This window comes from Lutjanus erythropterus, chromosome 8 (assembly GCF_056507025.1).
Source record: "Lutjanus erythropterus isolate fLutEry1 chromosome 8, fLutEry1.hap2, whole genome shotgun sequence".
Classification (NCBI taxonomy): Eukaryota; Metazoa; Chordata; class Actinopteri; order Lutjaniformes; family Lutjanidae; genus Lutjanus; species Lutjanus erythropterus.
Window position 1 is genome coordinate 6,005,410 of NC_139324.1, and position 20,457 is coordinate 6,025,866.

Consider the following 20,457-nt stretch of genomic DNA (forward strand, 5'->3'; position numbering starts at 1 on the left):
AGGGAAAAGAGAGAATTTAATAGGTGCAGTTCCAGGCAGTTGCAGAGTCCTGACCCAGCCCTACTGCCCACCCAGTGCACTTATTACGACATTAGGCCCCACCCACCCCAGCAGTGTTAATGACATGAAGCTGCGTGTACCCTGAACCTGTTGATGAGGTCATAGCGGGTCAGCAGGTCGTAGACCAGGAACTTGAGAGCGTGGTCTCCGGTGGCCTCGTGGAAGGAGAAAACATCAAATGACCACTGATCCACTTCCTGGAAAACAACCAGGAAGACTCAGGAGAGACATCATCACCCTCATCATCATCGTCATCATCGTCATTGAAAACATTAAATAACTGATATGGAACCATACAGCAGGTAATTATGATATCAAGCTGTCTGGTCACCATTCAGTGTAATTCAGTGTAGTGTAGGACTCTTGCCACTAGAGAGCAGTGTGATAATAATGTTCGCTCACATTGGAAGGAAGTCAAACCGCAGATCCAATTATATGAATGATAATATGACTGATTATTAGTCATTAGATCATAATTACTATCTCTATCTCCTAATTTCCTTTTCAAATCCATCTTTCTTCGCCTGTCTCCTTGCTTCCTTCCATTCCTCCTTTTTGTCTCTATGTTGTCCTGTCCTATACCCCCCCTTTTATGTCAATACTTCTTTCTTTACTTTCTCTTTTCCCTCCATAACTCCTTCTTCCCTCCACTTCCTGTACCACTTCCCTCTTCTGCTTCCTTCTGTCCTTCCAATATTTCCATTCTTCCCTCGATGCCTCCTCATTCCCTTTTTCCTTCGCTACAACTTTTCTTTCTATTCCTCTTCCCTTTTCCCTCACACTCTCCTCCAATCCTTCTCTGCTTCCTATTTTGCTTCCCTACTTCCTCATTTTCTTTCCTACCCCCTCTATGTTTTCCTTAAAGGGTAACTTTGGTATTTCTTAACCTGGATGCCATTTTGAACTTGGTCCTGTGATGAGTGAGGTGGCTAAAACAGCGAACACCAAAGCTACAACACAATCCTTATCGGCAACTGTGCACTGTCAAAAGTACATCCACAAAAATAATTATTTTGCCTCTGGCAGACTCAGGTTGCTGAGTTGCACTAACAAGGGTTGATTTTTGAACTTGATTAAAGGTTTAACTTCAAATTATGTTGCACCAAATTTTTTAAACTAGTGTAAAATTAAGAAAGACTACAATTAAACCACTTTTTAAACATCAGTTTAGTTTTTACTCCAGGCCTAGATCAGATTTAATTCTGCTGCACCAAAACTTTAAACTCCAATTTAAAATGTCATCCAGCATTAAGTCACTTAAAGAGGTTTAACCTTTAAACATAGCTGCCTTTTTTTAGATGTATTGAGAAAAATAATCAAGTTAACTTTTGATACCCTTTTCAGGCCCTACCCTCTTTCCTCAAGAGGCTTTTGCTTTTTGTCAGGCCACCAATGTAAATAAGAATTTGTTCTTAATAACCTGTCTGGTTAAATAAAGGCAAAATAAAATAAACAAAAAGTTCCCTAAAGAACATCAAGGGACACGCTCAACACCACAACAACAATAGAGTTTTGTAAAGTGTCGCTTTTTATTTTTCTCAGTTGATAAGTTAACAGTTAACAAGTTTTTCTCAAAGGAGGAGCTTCTCTACCAAGTTATGTGTAGGCAAAGTAACTTCTTAGCTAGCTTGCAAACAATATAAAGTTTTGAGGGTGTTTTTCCTGTTTTATCTAGCAAACAATGCAACATTTTGTTAAGGAATATTTTTATTTATTTAACTTATTTTACCTATTTTCATTTTGCCCAAGTCACCTCCTCCATATTGATTGAACCCCATTTAAGTTCAGTTTATGGAACTAAACTTATTACTAAACTGAGATTAGTTTGTACTTGTGCAACTGAGCTCTGCTTAATTTTAAATCTGGATTTACTTAATTTAAATGTAGTTTTGCTAAACTCTGATTAGAATTTATGTAGACTAAATTAATCTTTATTGATGCAGCCCAGTCTGACAACATTACATAACGGATCCCTACAGACAGAGACCTTTTTGTTTGGCCACATGTTGTTTCAGCAGACACAGCTATTTAATTGTGCTCAGCAGAATCCCCTTGTAGAAATCACAATTTTATCATTCTCATTCAGACTGGACCAAAACAAATTAAAACTCGCCAAGAACGTCTTGGTTCATCTTTCCACTTTTCCAACAATCAACAGCTCTGGTTTGATCGAAATAAAACCCCTTAATTCGCCGTTTATATGAGATAGTCAACGGGGAGAATTACAACCTGAATATTTCCACAGCTGATGATTGTTGAAACAGTAGAGAGACAAACCAAGACAGCTTTGGTGAGTTTTATTTCATATCTGTTGACTTTGAATGAAATGTGTTTTACACAGATAGAATTACTTTTTCTGTTTCTGTAAATTGTCTGTTGCTTTGGAGAGAGCAATAAATCGTCTCCTTCTGCTGAAACAAAATGTGTCTTACTCTCCAACAAAAAGGTCTGTCTTTGTAGGGATCCTGCAGTAATGTTGTCAGACACTTATGATATTAATCTGAGCCTGTCAGTGGCAAAAACAACCACTTCAAGTTTAGTTTTTCTGAAGAAAACAAATTGTCTTCCAGAGTAAGAACTGATTGACTGAAAAGATTTAATTTGATTAGATTTCTTTTTTCCATAATTAAAAAATTGTGATATTTTGTCACATCCTCCAGATGGGACTGCAGCATTAAAACAGTTTTTACCTTCAGAGCTGTCAAAGCCGTGGGAGGGTAGGTCAGACCTGCCATGTTGGATGTCCGTCTGTACATCCTGATGTCACACACACAGACACACACACACACACACACACACACACACACACACCCAGATAAAAATATCATGGTGAAATCTCACACATAGATACAGACAGTTGCAGGCATATAAACACTCCTCACTCCTGCCCTCCTCCACAGTTTGTGACCAAGATGGATTGTTTGTCACCATGGTAACCGTGTTCTAAACACACACAGCGAGCGCCCGCCACGGTGCAGCAGATATTTTTTGATTTCATGCGTCATTAAGCTGCAGCAGATGAACTGATACCGTTCTATCACTGCGAGTCATTTACACTCTAATGATATTGGACCTCATAGTTTCTCTATATGATCTCCATCTCCAGCCCGCCCGCACGCTAACATCATTAGACTTCATGTTCGACCCCGTAATCACATCTGCGGCGAAGGCGGACGGATGTTTTGTGATGGTTATTGTGAAGAAGTTGATGATTGTTTTCTGTTGTGTCTTCAGGTGCTCCAGATTTTTTTTTTTCTGAAGTCAAAAATAACTCTGAACATTTGAAAGTGTCTGAGACAGTCATCTAACTAGACTTCCAGGAGACACAGTTCACCTTTGTTTTTACTATAATACACAACATGACCTGAAGTATGAGCACATCACACAGCTATATGTGATTGAAAAGCATGTTCATCAATCTGCCGAGTTAACAGCCTCCACCACATTTTGAACCTGCAGGGATTTGCTCCCATTCAGCCACAAGAGCATCAGTGAAGTCCAGCACTGAAGATGGGCGATACAAAGTTGTTGCAGGAACTTAGATGCAATGTAATTTTTGAGACGCAACACTGTGGCAACCTATGAAGTGAAATTCCAGAGTGTTGTCACTACATTATTTTTAATGTTGCTGGTATGTTTTCCCAACGTTCCCTCCACTTTTTTAAGATGATGTGACAACTCACTTTAAGTCTCTTGTCAGTGTTTTCAGTTGCAGGAACATCACTGCAATGTAACATTTTAAGTGTAATGTTGCAGGAACATTGTTGCAATGTAACATTTTGGTGTAATTTTGCCAGAACGTCACTGCAACATAGCATTTTAATTGTAACACTGCAGGATTGCTGCTGCAACGTAACATTTTCAATTGCAGAGACATTGCTGCAACATAATGTTGTAAGCGTAATGTTGCAGGGACGTCACTGCAACAGAACATTATAAGTGAATTGTTGCACAAATGTCTCTGCACGGTAAAGTTTTAAGTGTAATGTTGCTGGAACATCACTACAACACAAAGTTTTAAGGGGAATGTTGCAGAAATGTTGCTGCACAGTAAGGTTTTCAGTTGTAGTTCATTTTTCATTGGTAAAGGTTAGGCTATAGTTTTGTAAATTATTTTCACCCAGCATATAAATGTTGATGTTGCTGCTTGTTTGTAAGTCTTAACCTTGTATTACCTCTCTACAAATATCCCAGCTTGCACTGCATGGACAATGCTCCTGAATCTTGGCTTCTCCTCGGGACGACGCTTGGCCACGCCCATCTTCCTGCTGAAGGTACATGCCAACCAATCACGCACTTCAGTGGGCACCGACTCCGCCTGCAAGTCGCTGAGCTCGTCCTCAGTGTCCAGCAGACGCCTTCAGAACAGTTAGAAACACCTGTCAGTCCCAACCCGGAAAACTATACACATCCATCCATCCATCCATCCATCAGCCTCTTCATTCTGACCTGGTCTCGTCAGTGTAAACAGAGTCCAACATGGCAGCAGCAAGCTCCAGGTTCCTGCGGAGTTCCTGCAGGTCCACAATACCGCGGTCCATCTGCTCCAGGGCCCCCTTCAGCCTGACAACACACACACACACACACACACACATATATAGGTCATACCAAGGCCAGACTAACACTTCACTGTCAACCTAAGCAACAACATTCAAGTGCCCTTCCCCTGGGCTACAATCACATTGTAGATCATCTCATACATTTTAATTATAAATTATGATAAAATGTTCATCAAATCTGTAGTCTATAGAACACAGTACATTAGTATAACCTTACAGTAAATATATCAAATGCAGTTATCAAGTGCATTCAATAGAACTTGGGATTTACTACAGTTTTCAGTTTTGCTCCTTAAACTTTAACAATATTTGTCACAGTAACATTAGCTTGTACATGACTGAAAGCAGCCTCTCTAATCAATAAATCATCTGAAAATGATGATGAGCAGAGCAAGCTTTCCAGGTGATTTCTTTGTTTTGTGTCGTATTGATGTAGTGTTAGTGATGAGTGTTTTCTTTAATGATTCCCTTAATGATTAGAGAAACTGCTTTCACTCATTAACATAGTTATGTAACACACACTGTAACGTCACAACAGTCATTCTGATGTGCCTGTGTGCGTAAATGCACACAGACGCTTCACCCTATTTCACCCTGTCTGATACTAATCAGAATGTTAATTCTTATGACCCGAACTGCCTGACCAGCAGATTAACCACAGTGCCTGCATCACAACAACTGGGTCATTTCAGCAACTTCTTCTTCAACTTGCTGAATGCATCATTTAAACAGAAATGCACCACGGTCATCTAGCTCTTTTAAAGGGAATGGGAGATGACACTGATTGGTTTAAGTCATATTACACCCAAAACACACTTTTGATTAAAGTCTCTGCACACACTTTCCTAAGCACATTATACATGTTAGAATATAGCTGCTGAAAAGACTGAGACATATGTATAACTGAATTGTGGAGTTAGACCATTAAATTGTTGTTCATGATTTCTGTGTTCAGGATTTTTTGGGTGGACCTGAAACATGGCTCGGTCCCCCAACACTATATAAGCTCCACGAATTGACACCGCCTTCTCATCTTCTCTAACAGTCAGTTACAAACGTACCTTCAGTGACTCTCTCAGTCCAAATCAGCCCAGCAGTTCACTTCAGCTCACTTCAGTTCCAACAACCAGACACAGAAGGAAAAAAATACCATCCTGCCACCGTCCTCTGATTCTGATGGCTCAAACATGTCTGGACATGTCCAATAAAGCTACCAGACAGAGCATTTCAGAGCAGAGAAAACGGCTCATTTTTTCATGATTTTGAGATTAAAATTTACATACTTAGTGAATTTAATCATTAAAAATTGTCTGGGTGGTTAATAACATCTTTCTGTGGTGTGACAAACTCAGAACACACATTTCTTGTAGCTGTACAGTACCTTTAATTAGGAGACTAAATACAAGCCCTTTCCGCCTTAGTTTGTGCCCAGATTATGTGCTGTTTAAATAGCCAGTCAACCAGTCACTTCTTAAATGAGAGTTATTCAGTACGCCTGCTCAGTTCATGCTGTGTTCATCTTCATCCAGCTGGAGAAACCTCTTTACAAAGTGAGTCAGCAGGAAATATTTTGTACCAGCTGTTATTTTCAGCTTATCTTCATAGTCGTGTCATTAAGGTTCCTCATGCTACCTGTCTGAGTTCAGTGCTGCCAGATTTCAATCACAGCCTTCAGTCTGCCCACCCAAACCTATTTTTACCTGCCCACTTAAACGAAACACAGTCTTTCACCTGCTGTTTGGGCTCACGGTGCTGAGAGCTGAGGTACACTGGAAACAAATACATATGTCCAGTATATACACACGCATATATTTCGTGGTACTCATATTGCATGTTCTTTTTGTTAGAAATAATGTTGTGTGTCTGACAGAGTTGACAAAATTCAAGTCCACAGCTGCAAAAAATGCTATTTTATTTTAAAAAATTGAATCGCTGGGAGGTTGGTCCATTACAAGGTGCACTAGCCAAGAGTTTGATCTTTTGAAATATATTTTCCTTCGTCCCAATTCTCAAGACTGACTGATATATAAAATCCAAGATGACATCAAGGCACTGAAACAGTACACTTTCACTTGTATTTTTAATAATTACAAATATCTATCAATAAAAAATAAGATTTGAATCCAGAAAAAGGGTCAGATATAGATAAAATATGAATAAAAATGATGCACATTATGTATCAAAGAACATATATGCTGAAACTAATATAGACTGCCATAAACCAATATAGCTATATAAGGCCAATAGTGGACTGATAATATCGCTATCACTTTGACAAAAAGGTGGAGTTAGAGTTCAAATCATTCAAGAGCAGCAGGGAGCTATAGATCAGTAAAATGATGCTGCACTGTGCACATGTCTTCTATAGCATTGTGTCCTCTGTTGTGATGCTATTGATCCACTTCAATAAGAGTAAAAAATAGTCTGAAGAGATCCTCTGTGCAGACTTCATACACCTGCTAACTGGCAGACAGAAGTACAGACTCTCTGCACCCACACAGCCGCTTTCCTCTTCACACCACAGAGCCAGAACATGAAAATCTGTTTCCTCCAGATGGACCCATGACACTCTGCCTCCTATCAATCAGCTGACTCCTACAGTAAGCAGTAGGAGTTCCCTCTAGGAAATAAACATCCCGCCTTATACACCTGTGCCCGCTTGCATAAACTACCTTAAGTTTCAAACTAGTTTGTCTCCTATGCAAAAGATTGCATATAGCCTCTTGGACTGTCTCCTTGCATAAGTGCCTAGAGCTTTGACAGTTTTTACTGTTATAATACACTTACACTTAACTCACATCATCATTCTATAAAAGGATAATTCAGATTTTTTTAAGTGGAGTTTTATGAGGTACTTATGCATTGTCAGTGTTTTACCTATGGTAGATGGTGGTCAGGACACCTCAAGTTTGGAGAAGCAGCAGGAGTACCAGCACAAAAGCTGAGCAATGTACTGTGGACAGGGTCGGCAGCAAAATGTATTTTAGCCACCTGACAAACCAATTATTGATCTCTTCAAAGCAACCTGACTCCTTTGGCAAAAACAGTGATTTTACTTTGCATGACACTGGTGTTGCAGGTCTACCACTGTCAGTGTATTTTTCTTATTGTGTGACTTTGGTTAGTTCAGATTCACTAAATGCAATAACAGAAACAAACTAAAAGTTCAAGGCAGCAGTAGACCAGCAACATTCATGTTCTTTAAGATAAAATGACTGTTTTTGCCAGTGGAGTCTGGTTGAGATGGATACTCTTTGCTTCTCCTAACTGAAGGGTGTGTCAACTGCCATTTATTGTAGGTAATACTATCTGCTGACTATAACTATCCCTTTCAGGTTGTAATAGCACTACTGTCAGTGGTAGTTAGCTTCCTTATAATGGATGCTAAAGAGAATAAAAGAAAAGAAAAGAAAACCAGTTAAAAACTGGTGAGTTTCAGTAAAATTATATAACTAATGCAGATATATGAGACAGGGTTATGTTAACGTTAAACTGGCTAGCTGTAAAGTTGCTAGCATCGCTCATTGTGTCTGAAGGGTTTTCCCGGTATCCAAAAAGTGCATTTTGGTATCTTTTCCTCCTCTTCAATCCCCATATATTCAGCCACTATCTGATGTTCCAGAAATGAATCTACTTTTAACAGACTCGTAAGGGTCTCGTTTAATTTAGTGTCTTATGCACATAATAGTAAACATAAAAAGTTTTAGAAATCAGATTTAATCCAAATTCAAGATATTGTCATCAAAGTTTTTGTCCATTTTCCAGCAGGGTTTGAATTTGACGGGTTTATGCTTAAAGATTTATTACAAAAATCATGCAATTAGTTCCACAAACCAATCATAAAAAATCCATGTCAGTTGCTATGTGGCTGCAACAAAACTTCTCTTCTCCCACTGCTGCAGCTGCTCTCTGAGTCTGAGCCACCTCAACTCAAATGATTTAACCTGCCATGCAAATCAATAATCAGTCATTCAGTTTTACTTCACTGTTATAGAGTCTTTACCAATGGCAAATAGAAGCCACCGTCTGCTCCCTTCACAGCCACAAAACTCCATTGAAAAAAAACATTGTCCCTCGCAGGACACAGGAGCTGTTGGTCTACCACTGCCTCAATCCACAGCAAGTAAGATTAGTTCAGGCCTGAGTGTTTCTGTCCATGGAGTCTGGTGGTTGTACAGAGAGCAGAGATGGCGGCTTCAGTTCAGGCACTTTTACTATTTCAAGCCCAGGTTCCAGAGGCATTAAAATGAAAATGGTCAGTAAAGTTCTTCTAGCAATGCCTATGGAAATACTTAGGTAGCTAGGAGTAAATAGTACAACATTCTAATCCTTATGGCAATTTTATGCCTTTTCTTCTTTTTGTACACACAGTCTACAGTCTGAAGCATCCTTAAATGAAAATTTAAAGACAGTAATGTCCTTAAAGTGAAGCCCAAGTGGTTTAATGCAACCTGGTACTGACTGTTGTATCCAAGATTTATTGATTTATTCTCAAAGTATTTATATAAATAAGGTTATATTTATAAGGTTGTATTTATATCTGTTGCTCAATATTAATCTTCTCCTCCATTATGACAAACAAGAGGTGTCCCACATGACTGTAAAAAGTTTTCTTAATAATATATTAATATTCTGATGTTATGAGTTGCTGAGTGGGTGTGAAGTGCCATTCATCCAGTACCTACCATACAGATGGATGGATGGATGGATGGATGGATGGATGGATGGATGGATGATGGATGGATGGATGGATGTTTTTTGCTGGGCTCTAAATGTGTTCTCACTGTTCATGAAAGAGAGATGAATGTTTGAATGTTTACAACAGAGGAGACTGACGGCAGGGAGACATAAAGACAGCACTGCGGCCAGGCATCGTGCCGTCGCCATGGTAACCAAACACCTTCCTGTAAACTGGATGAAATCTGTTTTGGTTGCCATGGTTACAGCTGGAGTCAGATTGGGAGACAGCGCAAGAGAGAACTAAAAGTTCAAGACTGTAGACATTCAATTATTTCATTTTCCTGAAAAAAACCCTAATACATTATTTTTAGTAATATTAAATCATTATCATTGATAGTAGTGGCTCTTGTACCGTATTAAAGGAATAGTTTTGTTTTTTTTAATGGGATTGTATGAGGTACTTATCTCTGGTCAGTGCATCATCTACAGTAGATAGAAGTCATTTGGAGAAGCAGCAGGAGCACCGGTGTAGGAAGCTGAGCAATGTACCGCTGTGGAGCTCACAGTAAAACATCTTCTACTTCTGAAATATGATCTATGATTTTTTACCACTCATTTATAGACAGGAACTCATTTGGCGAACATTTAACATAGTTCAGTGTTAGTTTTAGCGCCATCAAGTGTGTTGTTTTCCAGATTATGATCTTCTGCCTTAACAATGCAGTTTACACAGTTTTACTGCTGGTGTATTAAAACAGAATTCAAACATGACACAGAATTTAGCAGAAGATATAAAAAGTCTGTTTTACCAGGTAATAAACATGTATTCATTCTCATGTAATGGGGGAGACCTGGGATGGTAGGAACACTTTTTGTTTGAGCATCAAAAACTCAGTGGTTGTTTGTGCGCTCCAACTTTGATTGACAGTACACATTTAATTGTACTACAAACAAAACTCTATTGGACCTCTACAACTACTTTTGCTTCCATGCAGTTCCTCCCCTTTGCTTCTCCAAACTGGGAGTAGAAGTGCCTGGAAGTGCCTCACACAGCCTCTCACCTATCTCTTTAATTTGGGTGATAAGACCTGCTGCTCTATAGCAGTGAGTTAATTTTCATTTACATACAAACTCTTGTATCATGATTTATGATTATTTGTCACCAGGGGATTTGCTTTTTTTTAACTGCAGTCACATCAGGTGGACAGGGTCGACTGCAGAAACGTTCACACTTACCGTTTCTAAGCACTAAAAGATGTATGTAAACTACTCATTCTTGAGAACTGGGACAAAACAATAGTTTTGGCATGACTGTCTCCGTCAGACACACAAAATCATTTCTAACACAAAGGACACAAATTAGGTGTACCAGATTTTTTTTTATGTAAAGTCATTTTATAAAGAGTAGAGCTGACGGCCAGCTGACGGACTGGATGTCACATACAGGGGTGTGTCCAGGCTTTTTTTGACTGGGTGGCCAAAAAAAGGCACTGACATATTTTTGTTTATTTATTTATTTTATTAAACGGAAAAAAGTACTAATCTCAAACACATTATTCAATTATTAAAGAGAAATGTGACTTTTGTCACCTCCATCAGCATAGATGTCCACTCTGTAAAACGGGAAAAGTGACAGAGTTGACATCACATACAGACTCAAAGGAGCAGAGCCTCTCTCGCTGGCGTCACACTGACAAATGATGAAGCAGTTTCATTCCCGAGTGATGTTTTTTAACAACATAAGAAGTATACAGATCTTTTACTTCAGTAAAAGTACAGTATAACAATGTAAATACTGTGTGTGTGTGTGTGGGGGGGGGGGTGTCTTACCTCTGCGATGTACTTTTGTATTTCTGCCTGTAAACAAAAACAGAAACAGAACGGTCAGTCATATGAACCAATCACATGCTGCGTTCAAACAGCCTCCATCATAAACTGACTGTGAGGTGTGTGTGTGTTCAAGTGATTATGGTCTTGCTCACATGACGCACACTGGCCAGAAATACCCCCCCCCCCCCCACAATCAACACAATCATTATGGAACAATGAAAACATTTTCTGAGTGACACAAACAGCCTGATATGACGCCTTCAATGATCAGAATTTGATTGTTGACCGATAGTCAAGTTGCTCAATAAGTTCCAATCAAATCAAGTGCAGATCCACAGGCAACAGACTGCAAAGTTCCTCCAAGAGCAACATGACCTTAACCTACGTCGTCCCGAGATGAAATGTGATTTCAAACTGAAGCAGTTGTTGATCACTTGTGGCCCCTAGTGGTCGGTTAAGAAGAGTGAGAAGTCAGCTGTCAATGGTCGTATAAAACAGAGCAGACAAAAAATTTTATTACTGCCTCACAGTTGTTTGTCTTCACCAACCAGTCAAGTTACAGTTTAAATCCATGTCTGTCCACACTCATATAATGTCTGTAGTGAAGATTTAAAGGAACTATATCTGCCTGTAACTTTGAAGGAATTTAATAAAAGATATGAAGTGTCTTCACTTAGAGACTGTTTTTACAGAGGACAGAAAACTGATAGAGAGCTGAACATTATGTTATAGTGAAACTGACCTTTGACCTTTTGCATATAAAATGTCATCACCTCATCATTTTATCCTATTAGATATTTGTGTGTAATATTGTCACAAATATGTGTTCAATCAGTGTGTTTAAATACAACTGACCAAATTCAGATACTTAAATTCAAATCTGGACATAAGGAACGGATGACATGTAACTTTTCTATCTGAATGTGAGGACCCTAAAATAAATCTGTACTGAATGTAAAGTCTTTGAATTTCACAAACTGAAAGTGATTATTGGGATTTTTATGGGGGTGAACATTCAGAAAGATGTTTTTCAAAGTCAAACATCTCAGTGAAATCAACTCTGTGGTATTTAAATGTCAACATTAAGTATTCGGTGGTGATTAAATGTCAAACTTTGGTATTCAGTTGCTGATATATTTCGAATTATTATGGCAATGATTTACATCTATACACAACCAGAGGTAACATTCTCACCCCGAGCCCTCCACACACACACACACACACACACACACACACACACACACACACTCTTTCTCTCTGAGTGAAGACTCTCACTGTTGCATCAATTTTTAGAAGCTTGCAAAAAGTGTTTTGTGACGCTGGCAGTCTCTCTTACCCCCACAGAAACGTGCATTGTGAGACCCTACGCAGGTGCATGTAAGGATACGTGAGACATAACAGATGAAATATGAAAATTTTGAAATAATTTAGTGAGGTAACAATGCTTTGTGGTCACTTTTGTATTCTGTCTTCTTCATTAAAGGTACAAGTCCAGTTTGTGTCAACATGTTTGGTTTTGATAAAGTCAGAAGAAAAGAAAAAATACATTCTAGAAAAAAGTTGGCTGCAAGCATTATTACTATTATTTTAACACACACTGCAGTGGAGTCTGCTGGGGCCCAAACAATGAGAAACTAAAGCCAGTGTCAACAAAACAGTCAGAGGTGCAATATGATATTCAGCCTCTTTCGGTGTCAGCAAACAGCTATTTGCTATATAAAGATGTGGTGTCCTGAGCACAGAATGAAGTCACACTCCCTCTGCAGGTGATGTAATCTGACTTTCTCTGTTTGCCTGGGCTGGTCACACATGCATGTCAGTGCAGTGTGAGTCCCTCTCTGTCCTCCCAACATCCTTTTTCATCATAGCGGCCTGGTTAGTCACTTTCTCGACTAAACAGTGCACTACAATATGTTTCTGAAAACATTTCAGAAGAGAAAGAGGCGATGTAGTCACAGATTATTGATCCACATTTGATCAGCACTGCCTACTTTGACAGTTTGATCTGAGATTTGCGAGTTTCTGTTGGAAATCAAATGGCGTCCCCCTGGTCACAATATTTCATGTAGGGCAATGGACTAAAATAATCTTGATCCATATTTGATCAATGCCGCCTAGTTTGACAGTTTGATCTGAGTTTTGTGAGGCTCAGTTTCTAAGCAGGGCATAAAGTGTCGCCCACCTGGCTACAATCTGTCTTGTATTACAGCTAAAAGGTACACGCAAATATGTTTCTGAAAACATTTTAGGGGAGGGATAAGCAATGTACTGACAGAATATTGATCTACATTTCCACATCAACAGTGCCGCACAAGACAGTTACAGATGCCTCTGGTGGAAAGTGGACCCAAAAATGTTGGTCACCTGGTCACACTATATCTCATATTACAACTACACAGTACACTAAAATAAGTTAATTTGTTCTTTGTTCAAGTGGCCAGCACAATGTCCCATAGACTGGACAGAGAGCAGAGACTTTTTCCCTCTTAAACATGGACGTGTACAATGGACACTCATTTAAAGCAGAGTCATAGAAAAGAGATAAGTCTTGTTTGCCGACAACTACGTAAAATGCTGTTTAACTAACTTGACGTTAGCTAACTAGTTGCTAAAGTAAGTAGTAACGCAGTAACCTGCCAAATCAAGTTGAAGGGTGTCCTAATGTGACCTATCAAATCTTTCCCAACCTGATTATGATGGAAAGTGTTCCAGCTTGTTAGCACATCAGCTAACGTTAACTTCAGTGAACTGTGTATTACTTACAATGTTAATGTTACAGATAAGAATCATTTAGGTGAGTTAAGGCTCACCTAAATGATTCTTTAGGCAAGCCTTATGGATGCAGTGAGAGTTAAGGTTAACTCCCACTGCATCCGTATTGTTTTCCTATTTTAATCTCCATCGTTGTCGTAAGTTACAAGGAAAATAAAAAAGAACACGTAATTAAAGAAGACCCACCAGTGTTCTGGTTTAATGAGTGACTGTGTTAACTGGTGACTCAGCAAATAAATCGTAGCACTAGCACTAGCACTGTTACAGTATATTTGGTTACCCATCAGATTCTGTGACATGCAGTGATGGAAAAAGTACTCAGATCCTTTACTTAAGTAGAAGCATTAAAACCACAATGTACTATGTAAAATACTTCATTACAAGTAAAATCCTGCATTTAAAGTCCTACATAAAGTACTAAATTAAAACTACTAAGTTACTTTACTTTTACCTTAGTACCTTCCTTTGACACCCCTACAGACAATTGGTTAATGAACATGTCACTTTTTTCACCTCTTATGAGTGTGCAGCCTGCATACACAACACATTCAATACAGCCATCATGGCTCACTGGAAAATCCATTAAGCCTACATGAACTGGATCAATGAAAAAGCCCCTCCGGGATGTAAATGTGCACAAAGTCCACAAGTTGATGACAAACATCTGAACACTCCATTTGATCTGAAATGAGCCAATCACAGCTCTGTAATGTGACCTGGAAGGCTAATCACAGCTGTGACACGTTCAGCTTCGAAATCCGCCAGCAGGAACCTGTTATTTCATGGTCGATCAGTAATTGCACACTGGCCTGTGTGGGCGGATCAGCGCTGAATTACAAAGCGGAGTGCGGCGGGTTGAGCAGTGCCAGGCTGCTGCATTGTGTTTTTGGTCAAAAAAAACAAAAAAACAAAAGTATGCCGCAGCACCAACAGTGACAGGTGAGGACAGAGATAGTTTGTGGAGAATGACTCACCACTCTGTCATGACTTTTCCAGGCTGACGCCTTCAGTCAGACAATTTGCATTTTTGTTTCTCCCTCATGTGCTTTTGCTTTGTCTACTTTCTTGTCCTTGTGCTGATATGTTTTGTACTTTCACCTCACACATTTTCTTCCTTGTGTCCTTGAGCATTATGAATACTGAGCATGTAAACTATATTTTAATCTTAGATGCATTATTTCTGTTTGTGATGCAGCACCAAAGGGTGTGTTTCGCACTTCTTTAGTGCTTAACTCCATCTACACCGCCTACGTCAAGACCAGGCACCCTGGCCTGAAGAAAAAGCAGAGCATCCATTAAAATGCAGCAGTCTGACAATAAACAGTGCACACACACACACACACACACACACACACATAAATATATATATAAATACAAGAAAACAGCTTATTATTCCATTATTATTATCTATTGTAATCTCATTATGCATCTACAATGAAAATAAAGGTGTTTATGTTGTTTTGGAGTCAAAATGTGACAATAAATAAAAATTAAAAATAAATAAAAATCTGCCCTGTTCTCTATCTATCCCTCTCTCCTCAGTGAGAAATCACTGCATCAAAATGCTCTGCTGTTACCACGGAAACTAGGGAGGACGACAAAAACACAAACGTGTGCACTTATTACCTCTATTGTTTACTGATCTGCATCTACAATTTATATCAGGAAGAAGTCGTATGATCAGTATAAATAAACACAAGGGGGGGATTATAGGGCAGGCTTAAGCCTAGTCTCAGACTAAAATGCCTGTTTAAACTGTCTTAACTCAAAGTGACTTGTACATCTTAAAATAGTTGTAAATTTAGTCTGTTCTGAATTAAATTAAGTCGATTGCAAGAGGGAGGAGTAGATCTGTTTAAGTGAAGCTTAAATAAATCATTTACCGAGACAAGTTTAACTTGTGCTTAGTAATATTTGAATATCTAAATCAGAGGTGGGCAGAGGTTTTTGTTTGGTGGGCCAAAACTGAAACTTAAGGGAGGGTCATGGACCAAAAGCACACACCAGAAATGTATAGTGTGGCAGGGGGGAGTAACTGTTTAAAAATACTCAAATTACTTTAATGAAATAGTTTTTGGGTACTTAATGTCCAATGAAAAGACAGACACAAAATATCCCAAAATGTTGCTGCAGGCACAGGTTTGGCAACACATCGTCATCCCAGTTCACCACATACTGATGATTTGTCAACGCCCCTTGGCATCTGATACTGACACAAAATTGACCCCTTGGTGACTGTATCTGATGAGGTCGGAAAGTCTTTTTAAAATGCAATTAACGCTGTAAAACGGTTGCAGTTTGTTTAGGTTCAGGCACTAAAAGCTACTTAATTGGGTTTAGGATAAGACCATGTTTGGGGTTACAGAAACTACAGTATGTTAGGTACATCATGTGATGTCACTGAAGAGACTCGCACAACTAAAGCCATGTGACAAAAGTGGCCAAAATGATTCTTAACTGTGACGTTATGTACCTTACAACTTCAATAACAAGGTTCGTGTCACATGGGACATGAACTTCAGTCTCTTCAGTCTCAGGTGAAAGTCCTGGTTTCTTTTAATCCATTCATATATCCTCCTCCATGTGTGGACTTTCTCCCTCTTTAAGACTCATTTATTCTCTAGATACACGTACAGAAACAGACGGAACCTTCTATCTGTACTCTATGTTCATTCATACATCTACATCTGTGCTTTTTCTGAAAGCTTATGGATACAAACCGAATGGAGTAGGACCACTACTAGTCGTGGGGGCAGTGTAGCATGACACAGAAGTTTAAAAAATCCAAAAATATTGTAACTGATGTTCACTATCAAATAGGCGATGAAAAAAATTCTCCATCCACATGTCGTGACATATTTAATGGCGCACAAACAACCTCCGTCTGGACAATGCCTCCTGTTTTGCCTCTTTCTCAAGAGGTACATTATTATTATTATTATAACTGAACCAAATTTAAGCCGCATTCATTAATGAATGTCCTGCTTTAGCTAAAGCCTTCTCCTGGATTAATCTAAAACCTGTCCATGAAACCAGCCCACAGTGGTTCAAGCACTGTTGGCACCAGCAACCAAGTGCACAATTCATTCAGAAGATTCATGAAGCAGCTGATTTTGTGATGAGAACGATGAGTTCACTGGATTTTCTTTGGTTTGTCATCGTAATGCAGTGGTGAACCGTGACTATTAGATCTGGGACCTCAGTTCGCCCAAAACTTAGCCGGACACTCCAAGATTTTGCTGGAATAAGCAGCAGGCAGCCAGATAGCTTGTGACATGTGTTTGTAGTGTGTAGTTGCCGCATACAAAAAACTTAGTAGAGGGCAGCAAACACCACACAATGATAGCAGAATAAGTATTTTTTTCTCCAGAGTTTTCTGTACTCAAACTTGCACTCAGCAGTAGAGAATTGCCATTTACTCTTTTACTTTTGTTTGCATAAGTTATGATTCAGTTTCTGTTTGATATAAAGAGCTGTAATAATCTATATGAATCATTCTGAGTTTCTTTTTATCATCCTTATTTCTCTGTTTCAGTCACACACAGAGTAGCATGTAGCATAGATCTCCAGTTTTATTATTTCTGTTTGTGAGCACAGCTCTGTCTGCTGTGCTGCACTGTTGGAAGTAGCTTTAAAAAAGAAGATTCAAGTGTCTGAAAATTGTTTTCTAACAGACTCAGGGATGAGAGCAATTTCAGTCTCCTAAATAACAGAGTCCTCTGCAGATCCTCTGCTATGCAGTAAAAGCCTGCCTTGAAAAAGGCAGCGCTATTAAATTAGCCACATTGCCTTTGACAAGGCATGAAGAGAAGATTTTTAGTCCCACCCACTGTAAATCAAAATGTTATTGGTTAATTCACCTGTCACGTCCTAAACAAACACGCAGGCTGTGGCCCTCTGTCCCACTGATGAAATCCTAACCAATGAGTGAGCCAACCTTTCTTTGCCTGGAGACAACAACAAGAAAATCTGATTGGATCATTAATCAATTCTATCTAATCTCTATTTTGCTGTTTTCAGATCAGTAACCCTTTGATTTCTGAAGCAAAGTTGATACAAAATGAGGTTTAAATTAGAATTAGCAGAAAATAGCCAAATAATTAAATGAACTAAATCAAATATAATATATTTAAGATGTATGGTTGTCTTTGTTAAAGTTTGGCTGTGCTTTCAGTATAGAGATAAAATGCAGTAGGCACAATTTAAATAACATTAGTTAACAGAGTTAGCCAAGGCGCTTTCCATCTTAAGTCCCTGGACAGATGTTACAAAGTCACCCTTATCTCACCAAATCCTCATACCTAAACAGGTGAATCGGTCATTTGTCAGTAACTCCCAAAACAACATATATGAAAAGTAAACTCCCTCTGCACAGCCAGTCTCAAGGGTCAGGTGCTGGTCGGCCGCAGGAACATCTCAGATAATATCTGAAATGTTCAGCTGTAACTCAGTAACTCAGTTCAGTGTGTGGTGGTTTAGCTGATGATTTCAACATATATGAAAGTTCGGAGGTACCAGCTACAGGTGACAAAGCCTTTCTTGTAAAGTGGTTAACACCGGGAAACAGTTTGGTTAGGTTTAGGGACCAAAAACACTGGTTAGTTAACTTAGGTAAATTAGTTAAAATGATTCAGTGCTGACTTTTGGTTTCTTATGGGACATAACGTTATTCTGAGACCACAAAAGTCTGAAAAATGTCCAATTAGACAGAAAGCCCATTTGTCTGACAGCCTGTTATCCCGAAAACAAAAGTCCACTATGCCCTTAATATCTATTTTAATGAGCACAGGTACTAAGATGACCTTTGTTGTCATAGTCAGGTGACTTTCATCATCATAGTAATGATAATAAACATGTGGTTAACATTGTGAATATTAGGTTTACGCACCAAAAATATGGTAGAAATGGTAGAAAAAAAACATGGTTTGTGTTAAAATATGTCAGTTAAGTTAGTTATGTCACTTCTGTAGTGGGCTTTTGGAGCAATGGTCATTTGTTTCCGGGACAATGGGCAGTCTGCCACATGGGCTTTCAGTCCAATAGTCTTGGACTATTTGGGAATCAGAATAATGGGCCATCTAAACAATGGTACTTTATGGAGTGCTGCTGCATATGTGAAAAAGCTGTATGCCTTTTGTGGCGCTAGAGAAGTGAGCGTCTGACAAATGTCCTCAAGTGACATCACTCGAGTCAGTGTCAGCTGGTGCTGAAGACTACAAGTCTGAAAATGAAAAAAAATCTGGGGACTTAGCTGCTACTAGCATAGCTTATCTGAAGGAGGAGACCTCAGAGTTGATCTTTCAAAGTGTTGAGAATAAAAAGTGGATTTATCTTCACTCTTGCTTCTCAACCTGTCTGCAGCCCACGGAGGAATCGCAGACCTGTTCACCAGCAAGAGGTGAGCTCAGAATTTATCTTTTAAACTTTTGGGGTTATAAGGTGGATTTATCGTCGCTGTTGCTTCTCAGCCTGTCTGCAGCAGCAACATCTGGAGGAATCATGGACCCACTCACCGGCAGGAGCAGAGCTCAGAGTTTGTTTCTTTTCGGAACAAAATGTGGATTAATCTTCACCACTGCTTCTCTGCAGCAGTGACCTGCAGACATCACTCAACTGTTTACTGTGTGCCAATTAGTCGATCTGTAAAGTGTGACTGCTGATTGGAGGAGAAATGTATTTTAAAGTAACTTTGTGAATGTACAAAGAGGAGGGGGGAAAGAAGAGAGATGGGGGACAAAACAGTAAGAACCAGTTTCTCTGGTGAGGGCTGTCAGAGGCTGACACACACACACACACACACACACACACACACACACACACACACACACACACACACACACACACACACACACAGCTGGTCCCTGCTGGCCGGTGCTCCCTAGCTGTTATCATGTTGATCATTCTCATTAACTTACAGCTGGCTGTTTTGGGTGAATAAATGCACTTGTATGAGTAACACGAATAACTACATATGTCCCCAAAATAATGCAGTGATTAAACGTGCATAAGTAAAACAAGGCAAATATCTGCTTCATTTTTGGTGTGAACACAACATAAGAGTGAGCTTATGTCAGGTTCATAGATGAGCTTAATTCTGTATTGAATTCTGCATTTTTATTTCTACACCTTCCATGTTTCTGTCTCAGTGAAACACTGCTGACAGATAACACATTCACTTGCCAATGTTTATTAGAGGATTTGGCAAAATGAAACACTTCTCTTGGCCTCAACTTCTTCATCCAACACACCAACTTCTGCTGGTAAATTTCTGTTTTCTTTTTTTTCCCTGTGATCTTTTGCTTTGTGTTGCCAACTAGTCACTAATACAAGATGCTGTAAAGTGAGTAGGGTCTGTGAAACAGAACAAGAGTGGCCAAGGGGCATGCATTTGTGTGTTTCACTGAGATGGGACCACACACATTTTATTTCACTGCTGTTAATGTGAGAAACTTCAATAAATCAAATCTTTTTTCTGTCATAATGTGAGGAATGAAACCACAGCTAAATCGTACATTAAAATATGTTTCTGAAAACATTTTAGGCAAGAAATGATCCA

General features: G+C 39.1%; 1 protein-coding gene across 1 annotated transcript in view; it reads right to left on the reverse strand.

Moving 5' to 3' along the window:
* The window catches only part of LOC146322361 (dual specificity calcium/calmodulin-dependent 3',5'-cyclic nucleotide phosphodiesterase 1A-like), a 43,149-nt gene that overhangs the window by 15,549 nt on the left and 7,143 nt on the right, over positions 1-20,457 (reverse strand). Inside the window, exons 2-6 of the mRNA XM_084723955.1 lie at positions 11,130-11,156; positions 4,510-4,623; positions 4,236-4,418; positions 2,751-2,817; positions 141-257 (exon numbers count right to left, since the gene is read on the reverse strand). Of these exons, the coding sequence (XP_084580081.1) occupies positions 141-257; positions 2,751-2,817; positions 4,236-4,418; positions 4,510-4,623; positions 11,130-11,156 (508 nt within the window). The remainder of the gene's footprint in view (positions 1-140; positions 258-2,750; positions 2,818-4,235; positions 4,419-4,509; positions 4,624-11,129; positions 11,157-20,457) is intronic.